Below are 25,439 nucleotides of genomic sequence, written 5' to 3' on the forward strand. Positions count from 1 at the left end.
TGAGTGGCTCAGAACAAACATGCATCTGCTGGCTCACCTCTGATTTCTCCAGCCTCTGACTGGCACCAAAGGTATGGGGGTGACCCAGAAGCCCCTGTTATGTTCACCTTAAAACTTAGAGATACTGAAACTGTGCTGTCAATTGAGCAGCTGGAGCTACTTGCAACTTGGCTAGAACAAATCGAGATATGCTGTAGGGGTAAAGTACAGAAAAAAGAGCTTGAAATACCTATTAACAACTTTAAAATATTTACTATATGTTGAAATGATAACATTCTGGATATATCGAATTTAAGAAAACATTAAAATTAATTTCGCCTGATTATTTTTTTAGCATGGCTAGTAGAAAACTTCAAATTGCATATGTGAGGGTGCCTGGCTGGTCCGTTGGCAGAGTGTGTGACTCTTGATCTCGGGGTGGTGGATTTCAAGCCCCACATTGAAAAATAAAATCTTTAAAAGAGAAATAAATAAATAAACTGCGTATGTGGTTCACATTCTATTTCCGCTCAACAGCCCAGCACTCTAATACTGAAGCTTGGCTTCATAATGCAGGTTTGGTTTTTATTAATCTCTGTAGACTCCTTGCCTTGCACAGAGCAGGTGCTCAATAAATTTTTGTTGGACAAATTAATAAATTATTAAATTTATTCAAAGCCGTGTTTATGCCATATGTAGAGTTCTTTTCTGGACAGATAATGAGAATGAAAAACTCATACAATCAGTACTTATCTTTTGATCATTCAATGCTAGTATGAGGGTTAAACCCTTCCCTGAGTATCAAGGCTAGAGGCTGGCGGACTCTGTGCCCCTTGCTTTCATCCCCCTGTGGCCCTTTTTTATTATCTCTTTGAACTCTCTCTGCATCGACCAAAAGACAATCCCGTCAAGGTTTAGAGGCTTCGCTGAAATGTGTGTTGTGTGGCAAATAAAGATTTTTATGGAAACGAAAAGTCTCCATAAATGAGGCTGTTGAATTATCAAGATAGATGGGGTTGTTTCCAAATCACTCTGAGGCCTGGAGAGACTGATTCCATGAACAGCCCAAGGCCACATGGCTGTCCTTGGTAGAGGTAGAACTAAACTCTCAGACTCTTATCTGAGATCATCTTCAATTTCACAGAGGAGATCGGGGTTGTCTGGCAGGAGCCCTTTTGGCCATCCTCCCTGCAACATGCGTGATATCTGTGTCCTCTCTTTCCTGCCTCACTCAGAGAAAGAAGGGATATCCTTACTCTTTTCCAAAGCTCATCTTGCCACCTGTGCCCCATGCCCAACCCTTCCCTCCCATTTAGGGGCTTGTTTCTACTCTCCACCACAGCTTTCCTATCAAGATGCCACAACCTCCCTGCCCTGCAAACCATTACTCTTCCCTAGCCCTGTGATCCTGCCCCTCCCGCCCTCTCCTCACCCTCTGTGAGCACAGTCCACCCCTCCTCTGCATATCCTAACTTCATCCTCTGCTGATATGACCCTTAAGGCTCCAATTTCACCTTGTCCCCTCTCCCGACCCTGCTCTCCAACTTCCTATTAGTCATTTCTGCTTGGATATGCCACAGGGACCTAAAGTTCAACGTGCCTAAACCAAACTCATAGAATTCTCCCCCAGACCTACTGCCTTTCATAGAGCCCTGTTTCATTTGCTCACAGATGCTAGATGACAGCCTCTTCTCTTTCATCTTCCCATTTAGCTGTCCTCCTTCAGCCCCTTTTCTGCTGGCGGCTTTGACTTTCTTTTGCCTCTTCCAGAATCCATTTACCCATCGCACACTTGGTACACTGAGTGCTAGGCGTTGTGCGAGGCTCTGGGGCTGCCACAGTGAACCAGACAGATGAGTTCCCTGCCCTCGCAGGTGTGTTGTGCCTGAATAGAGGTCACAGATGAGTCAGCAGGCAACTGTAATCCAGAGCAAGTGCTTTGTTAGGGGGTGCCCAGAGCACTGTGAAAACTTGAGTAGAGGTATCTAACCTTCTGTGGCTAGTGAAGGCAATAGGAAGACAGTAAGTTAGAACTGTAGGAATTATCCAGGGAGAGCAGAATTTAAGAGTGTTACCAGCATAAGTGAAGGAGCAGAGCCAAACAAAGAAACAAACAAACCAGCAGGACACAATGGTGAACTAAGGGTGCTCACTAGGATCCAAGCTTAAGGTCCAGGTGGGGAGTACATCTGAAGAAAAGCTGGCCAGATCACATCAAGCTTGTTGGGTGAGTTAAAGAGTTTGGAATTCATTCCAAGAACAATCCTAAACATTCCAAGAGTTGAGGGCAAGGGGAGGGGCTTAACAGGATTTGTGTGTGAACAGGGCCACTCTGGTCTCTCCTTCTTGTGGCAAATAGCCAGGAGGGAGGCCAGAGCAGACAGCAGCTCCTGCTGGAGACTGCAGCCCTAATCTAGGGAGGAGGCAATGGTAAATGGTGGCTGTAACTAGAGCAAGCGGCACACATTCATTCATTCCTAACCTTGATTGACTTTCTTGAGCACATGCTAGGTTGCAGGCACTGGAGGAGATGCCAAGATGACGCAGTCTTTCTGTACTGAGGAAGCTCATTGTCTGGTAAGAGAAATGATCATTTGTCAACTAAATAAAGGATTACAATGCAGTGTGATAGGTGCTATGACAGAGGTGAGGACAAATGATTACAGGAGTCAGAGGTGGGTGGCTAGGAGGGCTTCTAGGGGCGGCTTCCCCCTGAGAGCCACAGTTCTTTCCCTCCAAAGGGAATCTCTGCCTCCCAACCCTGGAAGAGGATGTTCTTACTTCACTCAGAAAGGAAATATGGGGACACCTGGGTGGCTTAGAGGTTGAGCACCTGCCTTCAGCCCAGGACGTGGTGATCCTGGGGTCCCGGGATCGAGTCCCACATTGGGCTCCCTGCATGGAGCCTGCTTCTCCCTCTGCCTGTGTCTCTGCCTCTCTCTCTCTCAGGTGTCCCAAACTGTGACTCTTGATCTCAGAGTCATGAATTGAGGCCCCACATTGGAGGTAGTGTTTATTTAATTAAAACAAAATTTTTCAGGGTGGTTCAGCCAAAGTGTCTACCTTTGGCTCTGATCATGATTTTGGGATCCTGGGATTGAGCCCCATGTAGGGCTCCCTGCTCAGCTGGGAGTCTGCTTCTCCCTCTGCCTTTGTCTCCCTCCACCTCCTGCTCTTGCTCTATCTCTTGAATAAATAAATAAATAAATAACATTGTTAAAAAATTTTTTAATGAGGATAATATTTATTTATTCATATTTTTAAAAATTTTTATTTATAAAAAAATTTTATTTATTTATTCATGAGAGACACACACAGAGAGAGGCAGAGACACAAGCAGAGGCAGAAGCAGGCCCCATACAGGGAGCCTGATGTGGGACTCGATCCCAGGACTCCAGGATCACGCCCCAAGCCAAAAGCAGGCGCCCAACTGCTGAGCCACCCAGGCATCCCAATGAGGATAATTTTTAAATTTTATTATTTCATTGGACTCTTATAAAAATCTTTTGTAGCTGGAAAATAAGCCTTCCCTTTTTCTTCTTGCAGACAGCAGCCAAGGAAAAGGAGGGCTTTTGGTTAAGAATTTATTGCTGTCTCAGTGGGAAAAATTAGAGAGGGAGACAAACCCTGAAAGACTCCTAACTCTGGGAAATGAAGAAAGGGCTGTGGAAGAGGAGGTGGCGGTGGCGGGGGGGGGGGGGGGTGTAATGGGTGATGGGCACTGAGGAGGGCACTTGATGGGATGAACAGTGGGTGTTATACTGTATGTTGGCAAATCGAACTTCAATAAAAACAAGCAAAGAAAAGTAAAATAATAAGTTCTCTTTATTTTTTTTATTTTTATTTTTTATTTATTTATGATAGTCACAGAGAGAGAGAGAGAGGCAGAGACACAACAGAGGGAGAAGCAGGCTCCATGCAGGGAGCCAGATGTGGGACTCAATCCCTGTTGTCATCCCTGTTGACATCTCGATCCCTGTTGACATCCCTGTATGACAACTCGATCCCTGTTGTCATATATATATATATACATATATATTAAAGATTTTATTTATTTACTCATGAGAGACACACAGAGAGAGGCAGAGACACGACAGAGGGAGAAAGGGAGAAGCAGGCTCCCTGCAGGGAGCCAGATGTGTGACTGGATCCCTGGACCCCAGGATCATGCCCTGAACCAAAGGCAGACCCTCAACCACTGAGCCACCCATGCATTCCTGTTGTCATATATTTTACTTCTATCTGAAATAAACTCCACACTACATTGTTATAACTTTTGCTTAAATAGTTACTTTTTTTTTTTTAATTTTTATTTATTTGTGATAGTCACAGAGAGAGAGAGAGAATGAGGCAGAGACACAGGCAGAGGGAGAAGCAGGCTCCATGCACTGGGAGCCCGACGTGGGATTCAATCCCGGGTCTCCAGGATCGCGCCCTGGGCAGGCAGGCACCAAACCGCTGCGCCACCCAGGGATCCCATAAGTTCTCTTTAAAAAAAAGAATTTAAAAAATAAATAAATAAGAATTAAGAAAAAGAATTTATTATAGTCTTATACAAGAGCCATAGTCTTCAGGGCCTTTTTTTTTTTGTACAGCTAAGGGAGGTGTATCTGGGATGTGTGGCCCAGCCCAGGGCCTGTGTCTTGTTACCAGATGGTCTGAAAAGGAGAGGGCAAGGGGGTGTGTGGGCGAGGAAGCACAGGAAGTACACACTGCCTGGCATGATAACAAGACCGGGCTGGCTCTGAGGAGGGAGCTGCCTCCTGACATTTTGGCTACACTCTCTCTACCAAGGGTTTCTCCTCAAGCCGCATGCGAGCACATGCTTGATGCATCAGTTGCCTTGCTGGGGATGAGGGGAGAGTGCCCGGACTCACACTGACAGCAAGACTGGGAGGAGCCCAGACGCAGACTGACACCCACCTGGGACCTCACTGGGAGATTTAGAGCCTGGAATGAGCTGAGCAGGATTTGCAGGGTTAAGTCACTGATCATCCAGGGTAGTGGAGGGAAGGGGTGTTCCTCCCTGGGATGGGATCAAGCCTCAGGCAGGGGTGGGGTTTTGTATGAGGTGGGATGGGGAGGGGGTGGTGGAACACGCAGGTATTTTGGCAAAAAGGAGTAAGGCTGGGGATTCGGGGCCAGGCGAGATGGCGGGGAGGGGGCGGGGGCTTGTATTTGGGGGATGCATAGGAGGCGGATTTCTGATTGTGAATTGAGATTTAAAATGCTTGAAAGCTGGGTGGGTCAGCGGCTGACCTTTGGCCCAGAACGTGATCCCAGAATGCTGGGATCCAGTCCCACATCGGGCTCCCTGCATGGGGCCTGCTTCTCCCTCTGCCTGTGTCGCTGCCTCTCTCTCTGGGTCTCTCATGAATAAATAAATAAATAAAATCTTTAAAAAAATAAAATGTTTGAAAGCCACAGTGCTAAAAGCAGCTGATGCTGAAGCAGGGCAGGCATGGAGGCAGATTCTTGGGTCTCAGGTCTCAGAGCTTCCTGGAGGAGCCATTCGATTTCCTGTAGCAGTGTTCTTTGCTGCTCAGGGAAAAGCCTCTAAAAAGGGTGTCGGGCACGTGACGTAGTGAGTGCAGGTGAATGAATCTCTCGCGGTTACATCGTGGGCACCGGTGAAGGGAGGGAGAAACGCTTGGCCTCTCAGATCACACTTCAAAGACCACAAGCTCTTAGAGGGAAAACCTGCACTGCATGGCTGGTTTGTGTGGGAGACAACTCCCTGGCTCTTTCCAGGTTGAACAGAAAGTACTGGGGACCTTAACAGAGAGCCGGGGACTTCACCGGAGGTCACCTAGGAGTAGAGGACAAAGGAATAGCACGAAAAGGGTATCTTTACCCATAAATTTTTCCCCAATGGTGGGCAAGTGTTTCTTGGGGCCAATTATGTGGCTGGTACCGTGATAATGGGCGTGAGGGAGTCAAAACCTACAAACCTGGGCCGCCTAGGAGGCTCAGCAGTTGAGCGCCTGCCTTCGGCGCAGGGCGTGACCCCGGGGTCACAGGTGGAGTCCCGCACCGGGCTCCCTGTATGGGGCCTGCTTCTCCCTCTGCCTCTCTATGTCTATCATGAATAAATAAGTAAGATCTCTTTTTTAAAAAAAATTAAAACAAACAAGCCTGAGTGCTCAAGGTGTCTAAGGTGGCGCGCACATGTACACACGGTGGCCGCACACTCACACAGGCAGGGAAAGGGACCGCCGAGAGGTGAGGAGGGGACCCTTCCTCCAGTTAGGAGGACGGCTACGGGCTGGGACGGGACGGGGCAGGTCTGCGGCGCCACGGACAAGCGCGGCACACTGTCTGGGGCTTTCCACCTGACGACGGTTCATCTGGTTGTAGTTAGCGTCGGTTAGGTGTCCACCTCCAGCATCCGTGATACGGTGAGGACACTCTGGGAAAACCTACCAGTTTAGTGATAGCAGCAAAGAGGGGAATGAAATGAGTGTATTTACCTGGGAAATCCCATGATTTATGAGATCTCAAGGAAGCAGTGTCTCCCAGTAATGTTAGGAGCCTGGGAGCGCAGACTTCTAGTTTTCTTGACTGGCTCTGTCCTTGACATATAGTGTGACCTTAGGACCTTCATCCTGCCTCATTCCCTTCATTTGCTGCTACTGCCCTGGCAGCTCGGGGAGCCTCTCCTTTGGGCGGACCTGCTCCCCGCCTCCCTCCACAGAGGCTGTGTCCAGGGCTCTGCCTTCACCCACACGGCCCTCCCCTCCACACACACACTGTGAGGTGTCCTCTCTCCCCCTGGAAATGAGGCTGTTTCCCGAAAGCCAAGGAAGAGGACACTGTGGGTACTCACCCATCATATACCCTGTGTTGGGGAGCTATTTATTTTATTTTATTTTTCTGGACATGTGCTACTGCGAGCATCACAGCATGTTTTACCCACATTGGACCACAGCTGTCCAGAAGCTAGAGGAAACTTCTCTTCTGGCCTGAACCCACAACCCACACAATGTCCTGTGCAATAAATACCAATCAGATTATTAATGAAATTTATTGCCCATTTTGTAAAGTGGTGACCACAGTTGCCTACCAAGCAATTTTAGATCATTAGGGAGAAAAGAGTCATATAAACATAAATTATTAACTTACAAAACATTTCCTTTGAACAAAACCTGTGAATATTTTCCCTCTTGTGGTTTTCTGATTCACATGAATAAGCTTTACTATAATTTACACATAGCCTCGAATATAATATACTCAGAAAGTTTCGAGGAACCATAGCACCTAAACCTGACATTAGGATTTCGTTTCCAAAATGAAAAATACTATTTTTTTTTCTGATTAAAGTAACTTCTATTGGATTGGGTCAAAGTTAGTAGAAGTTTTCCTAGAAAAGAAACAGGGGAATCCTGGGTGGCTCAGTGGCCCGGGGCGTGATCCTGGAGTCTTGGGATTGAGTCCCTGTCGGGCTTCCTGTATGGAGCCTGCTTCTCCTCTGTCTGTGTCTCTGCCTCTCTCTATATATACGTGTCTCTCATGAATAAATAAATAAGATCTTAAAAAAAAAAAAGAAAAGAAACACAGTTTCTTTGTGTTCTGGAACCTGTTTTGAGTGCTGGTTTTTACATGATACAAATGGTATACTTCATATTTTCTCTACTATATTTTTCCAACATGGTTTCAGGGAATAATTTATACACTGTACATATTCTGTTCTTTGGTGTTAAAAAGTGCCATTTATCGAGCTCAAAGTATGTGCCTTGCATTTCACATTTATTGGACCATTGATCTGTCCCAATAATCCAGGGAGAGAGGTTTCTTTTTTTTTTAAGGCAAGCGCCAAACTGCTGAGCCACCCAGGGATCCCCCGGGGAGGGAGGTTTATTGATGGTATGTTTGTGTCCCATGTGAATTCTTATCAAAAGGCCCCACTTACCAAAAGGCTCTTTACCAGGTGAGCAAGATGACCACCAGGCACCAGGTGAATGTCAGGGAGCTTCCTTCTCCATTACCCCAGGGCTTATACTTTGGGCTCAGGAGCAAAAGGTCATGGTGTCAGGAAAATGAAGATCATGTATGGATGATCTCAATAACATGAACTTCTTACCAAGGCAGACCTGACCCCCCACCTCTGCTGTGAGCTCAATTTGCAGTAGACCAACACTTCGTTATGGTGCTAGTCATTGGGGAGACCAGCCAGCTATCTGGTGACAACTTTATTACATTGGACCCCTTCTGTCATCAAATGGTTGCCTCTATTTTGTCCTTATCAGAATAAGCTCTTATCCTAGATTGTGTTTGCTTTCCTTGATTCTGCTGACATAAAAATTGTGAAGTTAGGGGTGCCTGGCTGGCTCAGTTGGTAGAGCATGCAATTCTTGATCTCAGGGCTGTAAGTTCAAGTCCCACATTGAGTGTAGAGATTACTTAAAATCTTAAAAAGAATTGTGAAGATAATGAATGCCTTAACCATCTCCAAGGTGTCCCACAAACATTGTTTTACAGTGAAAGATAAAAGTAATACACTGGAAAAAAAAAAAAGAAAAAAGAAAGCAATACACTGCTGTCATAAGATTCAGTAGTCTTACCATGTACTCCATTGTCAAGAAGTCATAAAACAGTGGTGTGCATGGACTACCAGAGACATATAGCACTTTCAGAGATTGGTGTGTTATATTGCAGGATGTAACTTATGCTCTGAATCAATGACCAGCACAAGGATTGGTCCCTTCTACAGCCAAAATACACAGAGCTGAGGCACCTGGCTGGCTCAGTTGGTACAAAATGTGACTCTTGATCTCAGGGTCATGGGTTCAAGCCTCACATTGCTTGTAGAGATTACTTTTTAAAAAATGCAAAATATATGGAGCTAAGAACCAGGAAACGAAAGTGGGCAAAATTATACCCAGTGACCCATTCACAATTTTTTTTTGCTTCCTATCCCCACGTATCTGTTCTTTGCTGGTTTAGGGGTTTTAGCACCCATGGAAAGAAAGCTTCCACAGGAGATATATTGAAATATAAGCTAATAGAGCTTCCTGATGTTTTTGTCTCTTTGTGTCATTAAACAAACAGGAAGAAGAGGGAGTTGGAGTGTTGACTGGGTCATTGATCCTTCCTTCCTTCAAGGGAAGTAGGATTGCTGCTAGACAATATAGATAGGGAGGAGGATGTCTTCCACCTCTTAGGAAGTATTAAGTAGGAAGAGAGCTACATACATACATACCCAATACATGTGGATATTGGGTTAGGTTGGGATAGGACTTAGGTCATGCTTTGGTTGTCCACTTCCAAACCTCCATCCTACCCATGAGTCTTTCCAGTGAAGGAGTCCTAGTGGAATAAAGGATCCTGCTTCCCACCATGGAAGGCTGAACCAGCATTCCCTCTTCCCATAGGGAACATCATCTATTTTAGCCCAATTCTTTGAATCTGGGAGGAGTGCCATAAAGATAAATAAATGGTTACTGATAATTCATAGAAATGGAACCAAGTGTCCCCTAGAGACTTTCTGGGGTTATCAGCCAGACTGTTTCTGAAGTGGGTCTTGGCTAGGGTTCATGCGTGTATGAATAGATTTGGGTTTTGCCCATTTTCCTGGAGATCACCTTTCAGTTAATTCCTTCTCTTCTTAAGTTATCTATAGTTGGTTCTGTTGTCTTCAGTCAACAGCATTGATGGGTACAGAGGGGAAACAAGCACAAACACGAATCTACCTTTTGTGTCATGATTCAGGCTACACATGCTTTTTTCTTCCTTCTAGCACTGTTTTCTTTAGTTCACTTTTGAACAGATAGGGGATAGAGGGGCACCTGGCTGGCTCAGTGGTTGAGCAGCTGACTTTGGCTCAGGGTGTGATCCCGGGGGCCTGGGATCAAGTCCCACATCAGGCTCCCTGCAGGGAACCTGCTTCTCCCTCTGCCTGTGTTTCTGCCTCTCTCTCTCTGTGTCTCTCATGAATAAAGAAAATCTTAAAAAAAAAAAAAAAAAAGAGAGAGAGAGAGCAGAGAAGAAGCAAAACCTCAAGGGATGATAAAACATATCAATAACAAGATATTTAACATGTCTAGTTACATCTTTCACTCAAACTGAGCTATAGATCCTAAACACCTCAAAACCATAGCAGAAACAACAGAGAGACAGGAAGGAACTGTAGGCTAAGAGCTGAATTTATCTTACCTCACTGGAAAATGGAGCAAGGCTTTGGTTTTTTTATTCCACATGAAAGGAGCTTGGGGGTTGCCACTTCATCCTAGCAATAAGTGAAAAGCTAAACAGACTGAAAAAAATCAACATATTTTCTTGGATCTGTAAAAGAGGAGGACACAGGGCAAACTGCTGCCCCCAAGATTGGAAAGACAGACAAACAAACACAGGAAGTCATGGCTTCCCAGAGCAGAGACACAAAGCAGAAACTGGAAACCAGTGCTGGGGTAAGAAAACCTAAAGTATAATTGACGAATTGCTGGAGGCTCATGTGGACAAGTCTGAGAGTTAAAAACTCCAGGGGACCTAGTAATGAGGGTTCCCTGACAATGTTATGAGACTTGCCTCCCAGAACTCTTCCAGATTCCCATAGTAAGGAAAGAAAATCCCCTTGGGCTTCCAGAAGGGGTGGAGATGAAAGGAACCATTTTGAAATAGCCAGAACATTCTGTTCTTCTTAAGGAGGACCACTATCAGGGGAAACTAGTTAATCTAAACCTAACCTGCTGTGGTGTTACTAGAGTCTAACTGACCTGGAGAAAGGAAATAAAGCTTTAACCTCCTCTAGCCGTTCTATCCCACTCACAAGGGGATAGGCGTCACAAGGAGAATCTTGTGAAGGTCACAGTGTAGGCACAGGCTGATTGAAAGTCTGACCTAATCATAGGATTATAGGTTGCTTCCTCTCCCTCCATGCCCCACCAACTCATGGCTACAGGCCTATTTACAGCAGTTCCTTTTGCCCACTATTTGTCCGGCTATCAAGAAAAAAATTACAAGACGTACCCCAAAGCAAAAAACACAATTTGAAAAGCAAGCATCAGAACCAGATATGGCAGGGATGTTGGAATTCTCAGATTAGGGTGTTTTTTTTTTTTTTTTTTAAGATTTTATTTATTCATGAAAGGCACAGGAAGAGAGCCAGAGACATAGGCAGAGGGAGAAGCAGGCCCCTTGCAGGGAGCCTGATGTGGGACTCGATCCTGGGATTCCAAAATCACGCCCTGAGCTGAGGGCAGATGCTCAACCACTGAGCCCCCAGGCGTCTCTCATATCAGGAATTTAAAAGAACTATGATCAATATGTTAAGAGCTTTAGCACCACCTTCAGCTAGGGCGTGATCCTGGAGACCCCAAGTCTTTTATTTATTTATTTATTTTTAAATATTTTATTTATTTATTCATGAGAGACACAGAGAGAGGCAGAGACACAGGCAGAGGGAGAAGCAGGCTCCATGCAGGGAGCCCGACCCACGTCTTTTTTTAAAGATTTTATTGGGAATCCCTGGGTGGCCCAGCGGTTTGGCGCCTGCCTTTGGCCCAGGGCGCGATCCTGGAGACCCGGGATCGAATCCCACATCGGGCTCCCGGTGCATGGAGCCTGCTTCTCCCTCTGCCTGTGTCTCTGCCTCTCTCTCTCTCTCTGTGTGACTATCATAAATAAATAAAAATTAAAAAAAAGAATATCTCATTTAAAGGTTTTATTTATTTATTCATTCATTCATTCATTCCTTCCTTCCTTCATTCATTCATGAGAGACGAGATAGAGAGAGAGAGAGAGAGAGAGAGAGGCAGAGACACAGGCAGAGGGAGAAGCAGGCTCCCTGTAGGGAGCAGGATGTGGGACTTGATCCCTGAACTCCAAGATCTTGCCCTGGGCCGAAGGTAGATGCTTAACTGCTGAGCCATCCAGGCGTCCCCCAATTTTTTTTTAAGAAGATTCCTTTGAAGAAAGTTTTTTGCTTTTATCCTTCTCCTGCTCCCTGTGTTCTCCTTCCTGTCACCTTTTTCTTTTTTAAGATCTTATTTTTGGGGTGCCTGGGTGAGGGGGCTCACCTGGTTAAGCAACTACCTTCTGCTCAGATCATGATCTCAGAGCCCATATCAGTCTCTCAGCTGAGCAGGGAGTCTGCTTCTCCCTCTGCTCCTCCCCACTGCTCATGCAGTGTTCTCTCTCTCTCAAATAAATAAATAAAACATTTTTTAAAAGAAAATTTTAATTTTGGGTAATCTCTACACTCAACATGGGGCTCTGTTGTGCCCAAGATTGCGAATCCGAGAAACCACCAAGGAGCCGACACCGATGCAAACACATGAGGGTTTATTTACAAGCTCGAGCTTGGGTCCAAGTATACCCGACTTGGGAGCAGGACTTGGACCCCGAAGTGGGTTACAGCTGGGTTTTTTATAGGCTGGTCTAGGGGATTTTCTACCATGGGCGTGGGCTCTGTTGTCTTTCTGATATGGGATTCTCTGCCGAGGGCAATTCTGAGCTCTGTTGTCTTTCTGATCTGGGATTACCTGCCAAGGACATTGAGGACATTCTGCAGTTTTTCCCATAAGTTCAGCTCTTATTCACAGGGGCCTAAGATGGCTGTACTTGTGCTAATGCTAAACTTTAGGTGGGACGGCCTTAATTTTTCTCGGCCTCCGCAGCTCCAACTCATGACCCCAAGATCAAGAGGTGCACGTGACACCGACTGAGCGAGCCAGGCACCCCCTCCTTTCCATCATCTTAATCTCTTTTCTCTCCATTTGCACTGTCATCATGCATGTACTCTTCTCCTTCCTTCTCCATCCCCTCTCCAATGGCAAGATCCTGGCTTCTCTGGCTAATAGATTTTGATAATATTCACCACAAGTGCGCATTATATTGGTAAACATTTGTGAGTGTGTATTTCCTGAACAAGTGCTATTTGGGGAAAAGTGAGCAGTTTGCCTTTTTCCAAACAATGTGCCTCTTTTCAGAACCATGCAAAGACTGCTGGAGGAAGAGCTGCCTTCCCATCCTTTCCCCAGAATTAGAATAATTCTGGATTGTAACCACTGTGTGTACAGAAGAAAAAAGTCATGCAATGGTAAACAGGGTTTAGAAATGCTAGTGTCACTCTTGCTTGAAGGTTTCCTTGGAGCTATGATCAAAGCTCAAATGTAGGCACAGGGAGGATGGGCAATGACAGAGGAAAGGGAGGGGAAGGAGAAGGCAAAAGGGAGACCCAGGAGATGCAGGAAGAAGAAAAAGAGTGGGGCACCTGGGTGGTGCAGTTGGTTAAGCCTCTGACTCTTGATTTTGGCTCAAGTCCTAATCTCAGGGTCCTGGGATCAAGCCCTGAGATGGCCTATGCTTACTGGGGAGTCTGCTTGAGATATTCTCACTCTTTCCCTTCGCCCCTCTCCCCACTCATGCTCACACTATCTCTAAAATAAGTAAATAAAACCTTTAAAGAAAAAAAAGAAAGAAAGAAAAGGGAAAACTTCTCTAGCAGAACCCACAAAGGAGAAAGAAGCATTTAAAGTAACTGGTTTCTGGGGTAACTGGTTGTCTCAGTGAGTAGAGCCTGTGACTCTAGATCTCCTGGTTGTGAGTTCAAGCCTCACCTTGGGTATAGAAATTACTTTAAAAAAAAAAAAAATCTTGTAGCACCTGGGTGGTTTAGTCAGTCAAGTGTCTGTTTTCAGCTGAAGTCATGATCCCAGGGTCCTGGAATCAAGCCCTGCATTGGGGCAGGGGTGTATCCCTGCTCAGTGGGGAGTCTGCTTCTCTTTCTTCCTCTTCCTATCCCCCCACTCTTGCTGTCTTTCTCTCAAATAAATGGGTAAAATATCTTAAAAAATAAAAAATCTGCTGAGTGAAGTAAGTCAGTCGGAGAAGGACAAACATTATATGTTCTCATTCATGTGGGGAATATAAATAATAGTGAAAGGGAATATAAGGGAAGGGAGAAGAAATGTGTGGGAAATATCAGAAAGGGAGACAGAACATAAAGACTCCTAACTCTGGGAAACGAACTAGGGGTGGTAGAAGGGGAGGAGGGCGGGGGGTGGGAGTGATTGGGTGACGGGCACTGGGGGTTATTCTGTATGTTGGTAAATTGAACACCAATAAAAATAATAATAATAATTAAAAAAATAAATAAATAAAAAATCTTAAAAAATGATCTGTCATGATAATAATGGCTTACATTATAGATTATAATTTATAAGCTGTTTTCTTTTTTTTTAATAAGCTGTTTTCAATTACACATTTTTATCTAATCATACATTTCCCTCAAGGTTGGTATTATTATCATCACTTTATAGTTTAGGAAGCTGAGGCTTACATTTGGAGGCCTTGAGACTCATCTAAGCTCTCCTACTCCTAACTGGTCGATGATTTTATTCTGTCCATCACATGGCACTGCCTCTTTAGGGTGTACAGATTGTGCCAGAGACATTTTTCACCTTAGAGGAAAAGAAGAACCATTGAGGAAGAACCTTGGACAGAAACAAAAGGGAAAAAGGTATCTGTCCTCAAGCCCAGGGTGTCTGAAGGGAAATCTTTGCTCCTCTGGGTGATGCTCACAAAGGGGACTTCTGTATGGATGGTCCCTGGTTGGTCTTCTAACTTTGGGTTTCTTTCCTTGTCCTGAAGATGTGTGAGACCAGATAAACTCTAGACTTTGTTCTTCACGAGTGAGAAATATGAAGACAGCATTTTTTGAAAGTTTACTGAAACTTTCCCTTAACAGAAAATCCAGTGCTTTTTAATATAGTTCTTAATTTATTTCATAATTCATGTATATTTAAACTTGATCTTCCCCATATCTGTGAGTATTTCTCACACAATTCAACAAAGAAAGGGTAGTTGAAATTTTATCCACATTAGAACCCATCAGACACTTTCTGTGTTTTATTTTTTAAAGATTCATTTTACTGGGTACCTGGGTGGTTGTCATTTGGACATCTGCCTTGGCTTGGGTCATATTTCCGGGGTCCTGGAGTTGAGACCCACATAGGGCTCTCTGCTCAGCGGGGAACCTGCTTCTCCTTCTCCCTCTGCTTGCCACTTGCCCAGCTGTGCTCTTCCTCTGTCAAATAAATAAACAAAATTTTTAAAAGATTATTTATTTATTTATTTATTTATTTATTTATTTATTTATTTATTTATTCAAGAGAAAGGCAGAGATACAGGCAGAGGGAGAAATAGGTTCCCTATGGGGAGCCGAACGTGGGACTCAATTTGGGGACCTGGGATCATGACCTGAGCTAAGGCAGACATCCAACTGCTGGGCCACCCAGGAGCCCCAATAAAATCTTTTTTTAAAAGATTCATTTATTGGGCAGCCCCAGTGGCCCAGCGGTTTAGTGCCACCTTCCACCCAGGGCATGATCCTGGAGACCCGGGATCGAGTCCCCCGTCAGGCTCCCTGCATGGAGTCTGCTTCTCCCTCTGCCTGTGTCTCTGCCTCTGTGTGTGTCTGTGTCTCATGAATAAATAAATAAATAAAATATTTTTAAAAATTCACTTATTTATTTGAGAGCGAGAGAGAACGTGTGCACACACATGAGTGGGGGGAGAGGTAGAGGGAGAGAGAGGGAGAGAGAGAACCTTAAGCAGATTCCCCACTGAGCATGGAGCCTAAGGCAGGGCTTGACCCCACAAAACCAAGATTGTGACCTTGAGACCATGACCAGAGCTGAAACCAAGAGTCAGTTGCTCAACCAACTGAGCCACCCAGGTGCCTCTGATTTTATCCCTCAGTGCATGCTTCTTTTCTTTTTAAGTAATCTCTACACTCAGTGTGGGGCTTGAACTCACAACCCTGAGATCAAGAGTCACATGTTCTTCCAGGTAGGCCAGCCAGGCACCCCAGTAGAGCTCCTGTGTTTTATTTTAAAGCAATTTTTACAAATATGGTGTCTCAGTTATGTCTCGCCACAACCCTGGGAGGTAGTGCTTATGTTCCCCATTACACAGGTGAGAAAACCAAGGCTCAGAGGAATAGTCCCTTGCCCAAAGACACACAGCTAGTAAGTCATTGAACTAGGGCCTGAGACCAATCCTTAGATCTCCAAATCCAGGAGACTTCAGCTCACATTTAGAAGGGCACCTCAGGGTGCCTGGGTGGCTCAGGCAGTCGAGCATCTACCTTTGGCTCAGGTCACGATCTCTAGGTCCTGGGATAGAACAAGAAGTCTGCTTCTCCCTTTCTCTCTCTGCCCTTCCCCCCTCAAATAAATAAAATCTTAAAAAAAAAAAAAAAAGAAAGGCACCTCAATGGATAGGCTAAGGAAGGTGGGAGGCAGAGAATATTTTCTTTGCTTTAGGGATGTTTTCACTAAATCCCATTCTCAATCCCATAGCTCAGAGTATCCTATAGCTCAGAGGGATAAAGATGGGAAGAGGATGCCATTTTAGAGAATGTTCTTCAGAAACGCATCAGATTGGGGCACCCAGGTAGCTCAGTCAGTTGAACGTCTGCCTTGGCTCAGCTCATGATCCCAAGGGTCCTGGGATCCAGCCCCACCAAGCCTGGAATCGGGCTCCCTGCTCAACGGGGAGTCTGCTGTTCCCTCTACCTCTCCCCCTCCCCTTACTCATGCATGCTCTCTCTCTCTCTCAAAATAAAGTCTTTAAAAAAAAACCTTCAAATCTATTTTTGTTTTACTTATTCAAAAGGCATGCCCCATGTTTTAAATTCATATTTTCCCAAAAGATATTTTATTTTATTTTATTTTACCTATTTATTTATTTATTTATTTATTTATTTATTTATTTATTTATTTATTTTTTAATTTATGATAGTCACACAGAGAGAGAGAGAGAGAGAGAGGCAAAGACACAGGCAGAGGGAGAAGAAGGCTCCATGCACCGGGAGCCCGACATGGGATTCGATCCCGGGTCTCCAGGATCACACCCTGGGCCAAAGGCAGGCGCCAGACCGCTGCGCCACCCAGGGATCCCCCAAAGGTATTTTATTTATTTATTTATTTATTTATTTATTTATTTATTTATTTATTTTAAATTTTTATTTATTTATGATAGTCACACACATAGAGAGAGAGAGAGGCAGAGACATAGGCAGAGGGAGAAGCAGGCTCCATGCACCGGGAGCCCGACGTGGGACTCGATCTCAGGTCTCCAGGATCGCACCCTGGGCCAAAGGCAGGCGCTAAACCACTGCGCCACCCAGGGATCCCCAAAAGATATTTTAAAACCAATTCAATATTAGTAATCAAATCTTTTTAAATTGATAAAAATCTCTGGTTATTGATTTATTTTCTAAAACAAAATAAAGGATGAGCACTGGCTGTTATTCTGTATGTTGGCAAATTGAACACCAATAAAAAATAAATTTATTATAAAAAAATAAAACAAAATAAAATAAGAGCTCTTATTGTCAGTTCAGGAAAACAACTGAAATCACTTAAGTGTTTCCTAAAACTATTGAAGGAGAATATTAAATATTCTCTAATTGCTATTTTCAAATAGAAAATAAATGTTTTGAGGGGTGGCTGGCCAGCTCAGTTGGTAGAGCATGAGACTCTCGGGGTGTGAATTCAAGACCCACGCTAGGTGTAGAGATTACTTAAATAAAAAACATAAGAAGGGATGCCCGGGTGGCTCAGTGGTTTATTGCCGCCTTCAGCCCAGGGCCTGATCCTGGAGATCCGGGATCGAGTCCCACGTCAGGCTCCCTGCGAGGAGCCTGCTTCTCTCTCTCTGCCTGTGTCTCTGCCTCCCTCTCTCTGTGTCTCTCGTGAATAAATAAATAAATAACTTAAAGAAATCAAAATGTGTTGAGATGAGGCGAGTGACTTCTATCCTTGAACCAGCCCCAAGCACCTGAACAATGCTAACTGATCAGGACTTCTGTGATTTGTACTTCTGTAAGGAGGCAAGAGGGAGGAATGTCAAGGTCTTTGAAGTTACAAAAGCTGCTACACTCAGTTCTGCTGTGTGTTTTTGCAAAACGATACATCTTTGGACAAAATGCTGGGATTTAAGTCACTATACAAATAGCACTTTCACAGAAATTCCTATTTTGAGGCTGGATTTCAGTGCACAGTTACACATCAACTCTAAGAAAGTGGTTTTTTGTGTATTCTGGTATTGTTTTTGTTCGTGGGTGTATTTAAATATCCTTTATTTGGGTTGATGGCAGCCAGAGGGGTTCTGAAATTCCCACTTGCTAGTGAGATAAACATTAGTTATTGTCACCCCAATCATCTTGACGGTGTGACAGATCCAGTGAAGGGCAGACCTTGCTGGAGTTCAGCCTTACACTGGGGGGATTCGTTGTGTCAAGGATATTTTAATTGGCTGTCTGCATTGTGTGGACTCATTAAATAATTGCTAAGCTTTTCCTTCATTTTGTGCTACACCAACCTGGTGACCAGAAACGGCGTTAGGGAGAGAGATGCTGGGAGCAGGGGCTGAGGCATAAGAAACCACCCGGGTGGGGGGGTAGGGGGGTAGGGTGGGAAACAGAAGCCGCCCCCCGCCCCAGGTGGGAGAAAAGAAGGGCAGCAGAGGGGTTCAGGTTGGAGGGGGCACTGGACAGTCCCTCGGAATTCAGGGTTCCGAGCAGACAGGGAAGAAGTGTAAATGGACAAATGAGATCAAGACAGGCGGAGAAAAGCTTCAATAGAGGCAGATAGTCACAGTGAGCTGCCCGCCAGGAGCAGGGGAGAAGAGACTAGAGGGGTTGCGGGAAGGGATGACTCAAGTCCAAAGGGCTCTGGGGAAATGAGAAGGACTGCGGGGAGGGGCCCACTTTACTCCTGCAATGGGAATGAGACACAAAAGCTGGAAATGCTGAGCCTGGTCCATCAGAGACCAAATGAGGGCAATGACTGGTCACCACCTTATACCGGGGTTAGGACACTAACGATGAGAACTGAGGACCGGAGCAGCTCGGCTGGGCAAACAGGCCAAGGTCTTTTTAGTGTGAGGCTGCCTGGCCCTGAAGCAAATGGGCCCTGATTCCAAAGATAGCACTTAACTAAAGGAACAATAAGGGGCAGCCCCGGTGGCTCAGCGGTTTAGCGCCTGCCCTCCGCCCAGGGCCTGATCCTGGAGACCTGGGATCGAGTCCTGCATCGGGCTCCCTGCATGGGGCCTGCTTCTCCCTCTGCCTGTGTCTCTGCCTCTCTCTCTCTGTGTCTCTCATGAATTAATAAAATCTTTAACAATAACAACAACAAAACAATAGAGGTGGATATGATACAGTATTTATCGATTGATCCATTGACGGGCACTCAGGTTGTTTCCATATCTTGGCTATCATCAATAACATAGCAATAAACATCGGCGTACATAAAAGTAAATAAATAAGGAACAAGTCGTACACCCAGACTAAGTCATACTGGGCAGCAGCTAGCAACAAGAGATAAGGGCATGTATTGAAAGATAAATCACAAACCAAGAGTATGATTCCCGCTGACATGCACGTACGTCCAAGTGGGACAGTAGGCCTCTTGACTGACTCCAGATACTTTTATTGTTTACTTGGAAAGAAAGAAGGCGTGGAAAGTTGTGGTAAAGATGACCTGGAAGGAGAGACAGTAGACACAGGAGTCTCCCTACATTTGAGAGATCGTCCATAAGAAGGGAGAGAATGAAGGTATCTGGAACTGTCTGTGGGAATTGAGATTAATCTCAAGTGGAGTACCCTGCCTCAGCTGGGAATGGATGGAGCATAGCTCTGAGAAGGCCCATCTTTTTGTGCAGTGGGTAGAAACTAGAAATTACATGTTGCAACTGATAATAACACTATTTTGGGTCTTGCCTGGGGATCTCACAACACTTTTAAGGAGCACATCTGTTATCCTTGGGAGATAGGCCAATAGCATCGTCCACAGGGAACCAAGGGCTGCTGGTCTAGCCACACGATGAATCATTTTATGGCCCAGAATTGGAACTCTGACTTAGAGCTGGCCTGGGTTCTGGAACATGCTGCCTCCTATTGTTTTAGAACTTCAGCTCCATAGCTAGCTGCAGGTCGAGCCAGGTAGACCCGACGTCTGCTCACCTCATTGTCACTTCTCAGAGATGCCTTCCCTTAACACCCCCCACCCCCACCGGCTTGTGCTATCTACATTGGGGTTCGTGAACTTTAAGGTTTACCCCTCCACCAGACTGCAAGTACACTGGAGGAGGGGCCTGCCTCATCCTATTTGTTTACTGCCATGTCCTTAACACCGGTATTTTGAGAATCACTTCACTGTGGTTCCCTCTAGCTCCAACCTGGCATTTGAAACTCCCTGTTAAGGGGAATCCCTGGATGGCTCAGCGGTTTGGTGCCTGCCTTTGGCCCAGGGTGTTATCCTGGGGCCCTGGGATTGAGTCCCACATCGGGCTCCCTACATGGAGCCTGCTTCTCCCTCTGCCTGTGCCTCTGCCTCTCTCTCTCTGTGTGTCTCTCATGAATAAATAAATAAAATCTTAAAAAAAAAAAAAAAATGAAACTCCCTGTTAAGTAGGTGGGGTTGCCAGGAAGGTGCTGGAACATATCCCTGCATTTCCTAGGTAGGTCAGCTGGTGACCGCTTGATCCCACAGCCCCTGTGGTATGTGTGATTGGACTGGCATTGAACTGTTGGGTGAGACAAGCGCCAGAACCCACACCCAAGACTCCAGGTGCTCTGCTGCAAGCCTGGTGCTTAGAGGTGGTGCAGGGGGCAGACCCAGAGGGGAGGGAGGGACACAGGTGACTATATCCATCAGCCACGTGGCCTTGCCAGGCTCCAGGGAGCCAGGGAACAAACTTGGGGCGTTGCCAAGGAGGGTGAGTGTCACCCTTCCTCCCGCTCCCCCACCAGCAGCAGCCCCTGCCCTGTGGGAATGACTCACTGAAAATCCCTCTCCAGGGCCCAGGAGAGTTTTCAGCTTTTCCCTGTTCCCTTGGAGGAAGGTCTACCGAACTGCAGCTGGGGCCTGCAGCTGGGGCTTGTGGCTCCAGAGCTCCACCAGGTCCTCCCACCCCCTAAATAAGGGGAACAATGGCAGGGAGCAGATGTTTGCCTCCAAGCAGCTCAGGGTGGAGGCAGCAGCTCCCACTCCCGCCTCTGTGTAGGAGTCAGCCATAGGAAGGTGATGCCTCCCAGTGGGTGGAAAGGGGGGGGGTTGGGGGTTGGGCAGGGTAGGTGAAAGGAAAGAGATCGAAGGCCTGGATGGTGCCCCGATGGTGCTCACGGCGGGGGGGGGGGGGGGGGGGGGGTGTTTCCTATGTGCCAGAGCTGGGCGTCCTGGTTCTGTGTTCCAGCAGCTCCCTCACCCCGAGTTACATGTCACAGCACCCTTGTGAACCGAGACTTTCCAGCCTTGCCCAGTGCACAGGCCAGCCGACGCCTTCTTTGGCATTAGGCCCCATCTGCATGGGCCTTGCCTCCTGGAGGAGCCTGGATGACTCACTGATGCTCCAGCGCTGAGGGCCTCCTGTATGGCAGCCCCATATGCCTGGCCACAGAGCAGTTCTGCCTGAGACCATCCCTAGCACCCTTGTTTTCTTTAATTTTTTTTTTAAAGATTTTATTTATTCATGAGAGACACAGAGAGAGAGGCAGAAACACAGGCCCAGAGTGAAGCAGGCCCCATGCAGGAACCCGAGATCTGTGGGTCTCCAGGATCAAGCCCTGAGCTGAAGGCAGCCAGGCGTCCCTAGCATCCTTGTTTTCTTTATCTTGACTTCACTTATCTCAGGTCACAAGTAGAGAGTGACAAGGCCAGAGACCCTCTCTTGTGTTTGGTGTGCCTCTGACCGCCCCGCCAGGAGCCTCTTTTGATTTTATGGATTTCGAGTGAGAACCACTGTACAAGCCAAGGAAGGCCACCAGTCATGGACCCCTGGAACCAGTGGATCCCCCAAACCAATGATAGGAGTTTGAGGAGGCAGGGGTGTGGCTCCTTTGGTGGATCAAAAGCAGAGGAAGAAAGATTTCCTTGGGGACCTGGGAGAAGCAGGTTGCTAGTTGTTGTCCATGGCAAATAGACCACTGCCCTCCTCTGGATAGAATCAGAGGTACCCCATCCTCCTCTACACCCCCCCCCCCCATCCCTACTATGGAGCATTTTTATTTTTTCTTGGTAGAACGGGAAGCACCTTTCAAGCTTATTTGTGAACCTTCCAATCACAGCACCATTGGGCATCCGAGTCCCAAGAATCACTTTTGTGTTTTTCCAGGAGAGGGAAATGAGATCACTTGTCAAGAAATGTACATTTTCTCAGAAGACCTTGATGCCACGGAAGCAGCAAGGCACAAAACCATAAATGACGGACGGCTGAAGCACATGGGCTCAGAGCTTAAGGTCAGTGGGGGTGTGTTCCACGGGACTAGAGAGTGACCCCAGACAGACTCCCTCTTGAATGACATTTTGATTCTAAGCCTTCAAAATCCCCTCTTGGAGAGTGATGATCTGCCCCACTGGTACTGAGGTTCGGGTCACCCTCCTCACTGCAGGTTGGTGGCGTTCTGAGATTTCCAGGCCATGCAGCAGCCTTAGACTTACCAGGTCCTGTAACCCATGATCTGCCCTGCCATTGACTCGCTATTACCCAGCCTCTCTGAGCCTCGGGGTCACTAATGTGTGCCCAGAAGCTACAACAGATAATTTATTTATTTTTTAAAAATATTTTATTTATCCATTCATGATAGACATAGAGAGAGAGAGAGGCAGAGATACAGGCAGAGGGAGAAGCAGGCTCCATGCAGGGAGCCCGACGTAGGACTTGATCCCGGGTCTCCAGGATCGCGCCCCCGGCCAAAGGCAGGCGCCAAACCGCTGAGCCACCCAGGGATCCCCATACAACAGATAATTTAATAACTAAGTGAAATCATGTAAATATGAACGGCTCCAATAGATCCTAGGAGCTCTAATATTACTTCCCCTCCTCTTCAGTTTCCGGGAAAGGAAAGCGGGCGGTGGGTCAATAACGTCGGAGTCCTCCCTGGCTCCCTGGCCCAAGGCAAAGCCCCTGACCACGGTCCTGACGTTGGCAACACCAGCTCCTTCTTCCTGAACGTTTGCCTGGTTCTGCCGCGAGGCTGGAGTAGACAGTTTCAACCTCCCAGGAACTCCGCAGTACTCTCTGTCTGTGCAGGTCAGGAAACTGAGGCTCAGAATGATGGAACAGTTGATCCAAGTTCACAGAACGACAGAGGATAGCAAGGCTGGACTTGAAGCCGTCCATGCCCCGTGTTAACTCCTAGACCATGTCGCCTGCCCTTCACCCACCGCTGCAGCAGAAAGGCCCCCTCATTCCTGCGCTTGACTCCAGAAAAACCTTGGCCTTATCTTCTCAGGGAGGCCTGGCGGAGCACCCAAACGACCACCAAAATGGTTTAGGGTAAAGATCAGGACCTGGCCTGAAAAACAGGAGGCCGCGCCGGGCTCTGTCTGGCTGGGATGGTCAGGGCCTGCGCGGAAATCCTGCAAGTGGTTATGGTGGGGGAGGGCCTGGCCAGGTGGGAGTGGGGCTGTTCACGGAGGTGGGCGGCAGCGGGGCGGGCACTTCCAAGCTTCAGACCCGGGCTGTTCCGGTAAACAAGTGCAACCCTCAGCTCCCTGGAGGGCCCAGGAGCAAATGTGCGCATCTCTGCCTCTTTGCCAGCAGCTGTTTGCAGGAGGCCGCGGCCCCGCCGTCTCCACTGCGCTCCTCCAGGCTTTCCCCGCCCGGCTCCAGCCTCAGGAAGTGGCGCCGCGGAGAACCGCTCCTCCAGCCTCGCCTCCTGCGGAGAGTGTCCTCCCCGGGAGCGTTTCCTGACCTAATTAAGCCGGGTAATGAGTAGCTAAGAGGAAGGGCATAAAAGCCCTAGGCGGCTTAGAGCCGGGACACTTTATGACGGGGGCATCTGCAGCTGGTGACACTCTTAGGAAAGTTATTTCTCATAATCCTGGGAAGTGGCACACTGTTGCCACAGCAGAGCGAGCCCTGAGGTAAGGACGGGGAGTTATGTCACCTAGGGGGACCGGCCACAGGGTCCTGAGAGGCGCTGCCTGGTGGGGTGATGCTGTGTGTCAGGGAAAGGGCTGATCCCGGCCTCCCGCCCCAGTGCTCCTGGCTCGGCCTCAGGCTGGGGTGTCCTTGGTGACCGTGTGTGACTCCCTGGGGCCTGGGTTTTATGTTTCATTTGAATGATAGGACTGTGCACTGTGGGCAGTTTCCTAGCCTGGTGTCCGGCTCTGAGGAAGGAAATCTGAGCCAGACGTTGATCCCCACTCCCCTTCGGCCCTCTTTTAAGGTGCTCAAAATTGCATCCTGGAAAATACCGAGTGTCCCAGAAGCCCTGGCCTAGAGGACCAGGAAGACTGACAGCAGCTGGCCTAACTGGGTCCCTCAAAGGCCAGAAGTTGACTGTTTCTACCCCCAGCCTCTGCCCCAAGAACTCGAGACCCACCCCAACGCCTCACGCACAGCCTACTACCAATTCACCTTCTGCTCTTGCACTGTGTCTGTTTTGTTCATTTGTTTAAATCATTTCACATTCACTCTTGAGTTGGCCACCCCCCACCCCACCCCCACCCCTGCTGCTGTGTGTTGGGGAGGAGCACCCAGTCAGGGCCTGGGCTCTGGAGTGGGTTCCATCACTAAAGCCCCTGAGTGAGCTTGCTGGCAACAACATGTGACCTCTCAGCCATCATTCTCCCACGTGTAAAATGAGGGTCTTGGTGCTGCCTTGCCTCCAATATGCTTTGAGCCCACAATCTTCACCCCGTGAGCAGTGGGAAACATAATGTGTGATGGGGGAACACAAGGCTAGCTGAGGACAAGGCACGAGCCTAGAGCAGCACATTGACAAGTCCTTGAAAGAGGCAGAGGGACTCTACGGACTCAGCTGCCTCGATGTTCATGCTTTGCTAAGGGCAGGAGACAATCCTAGCCTGACCCCTATGACCCTGAGAGTCTACTTTAACATATAAAAATTCCTTCAGAAATTTCCTTTATGTCCAAACCCCCAATATACGTGTTGGCAATCATCCCCCAAGCACATGGCCCACCGACATACATCTGAAGGGTCTCATGACTCAGGTTTTATTAGACGGTAATAAGTGACCTTTTCCCAATGAAAGCCAGCCCCCTCAAGGTCCTGGAAACCTTGCTTCCAAAATTCCTTAGAGAGTACACGATGCTGAAACCCCTCCCAACTCCCAGGTCTATAATCTGCCACAGGCCCCGGGGCAGCAGTCCTTCCTACCCACGGGTCCTGTCCCCTGTGCTTTAATAAAACCACCATTTTGCACCAAAGATGTCTCAAGAATTCTTTCTTGGTCGTCAGCTCTGGACCTCACCTATATTTCAAAACTTCATCAATGTACATTTTCACACGGAGGGGCAACTTGCTCCTGTTACCAGCAGGGAAGAGCTATACCCCATAAATGTTCCTGAAGATGGAAGGGCCCAGTCTCCCACACCCCACAGTCACTATTTTGATATATTCTAATTTTTTGTTCTTTTTTTAAAATTTAAAATAGACTCCATGCCCAGTGTGGGGCTCGAACTTACAACCCAAGATCAAGAGT

The 25,439-nt window shown here is 47.0% G+C and overlaps 1 protein-coding gene and 1 long non-coding RNA gene across 9 annotated transcripts; one reads left to right on the plus strand and one right to left on the minus strand.

The window, feature by feature from the left end:
* Window positions 1-1,363: 1,363 nt before the first annotated feature.
* Window positions 1,364-19,837, minus strand: LOC119866334. 5 transcript variants are annotated; one of them, XM_038576104.1, is made up of 5 exons: window positions 19,709-19,835; window positions 19,375-19,469; window positions 14,858-15,004; window positions 2,462-2,553; window positions 1,412-1,864 (listed from the first exon to the last, which is right to left on the minus strand). In XM_038576104.1, the coding sequence occupies exons 1-5, from the start codon at window positions 19,818-19,820 to the stop codon at window positions 1,702-1,704; spliced, it is 609 nt and encodes a 202-aa protein (XP_038432032.1). In that variant the 5' UTR covers window positions 19,821-19,835; the 3' UTR covers window positions 1,412-1,701. The 5 variants fall into 5 exon arrangements, 4 of the variants coding, with proteins under 4 accessions (XP_038432034.1, XP_038432035.1, XP_038432032.1 ...); XM_038576105.1 differs by having other exon boundaries at window positions 1,413-1,897; XR_005379616.1 differs by lacking the exon at window positions 19,709-19,835 and adding an exon at window positions 14,258-14,378 and having other exon boundaries at window positions 1,416-1,897; window positions 19,343-19,702.
* Window positions 19,838-19,871: 34 nt separating this feature from the next.
* LOC102155534 lies at window positions 19,872-25,154 on the plus strand. 4 transcript variants are annotated; one of them, XR_005379619.1, is made up of 5 exons: window positions 19,872-19,930; window positions 22,102-22,226; window positions 23,020-23,265; window positions 23,533-23,855; window positions 24,161-25,154. It is a non-coding gene; the product is annotated as an uncharacterized LOC102155534 (long non-coding RNA). The 4 variants fall into 4 exon arrangements; XR_005379620.1 differs by having other exon boundaries at window positions 19,917-20,024; window positions 22,818-23,265; XR_005379618.1 differs by having other exon boundaries at window positions 19,917-20,024.
* Window positions 25,155-25,439: the final 285 nt, after the last annotated feature.

Source organism: Canis lupus, chromosome 27 (genome assembly GCF_011100685.1).
Source record: "Canis lupus familiaris isolate Mischka breed German Shepherd chromosome 27, alternate assembly UU_Cfam_GSD_1.0, whole genome shotgun sequence".
NCBI lineage: Eukaryota > Metazoa > Chordata > Mammalia > Carnivora > Canidae > Canis > Canis lupus.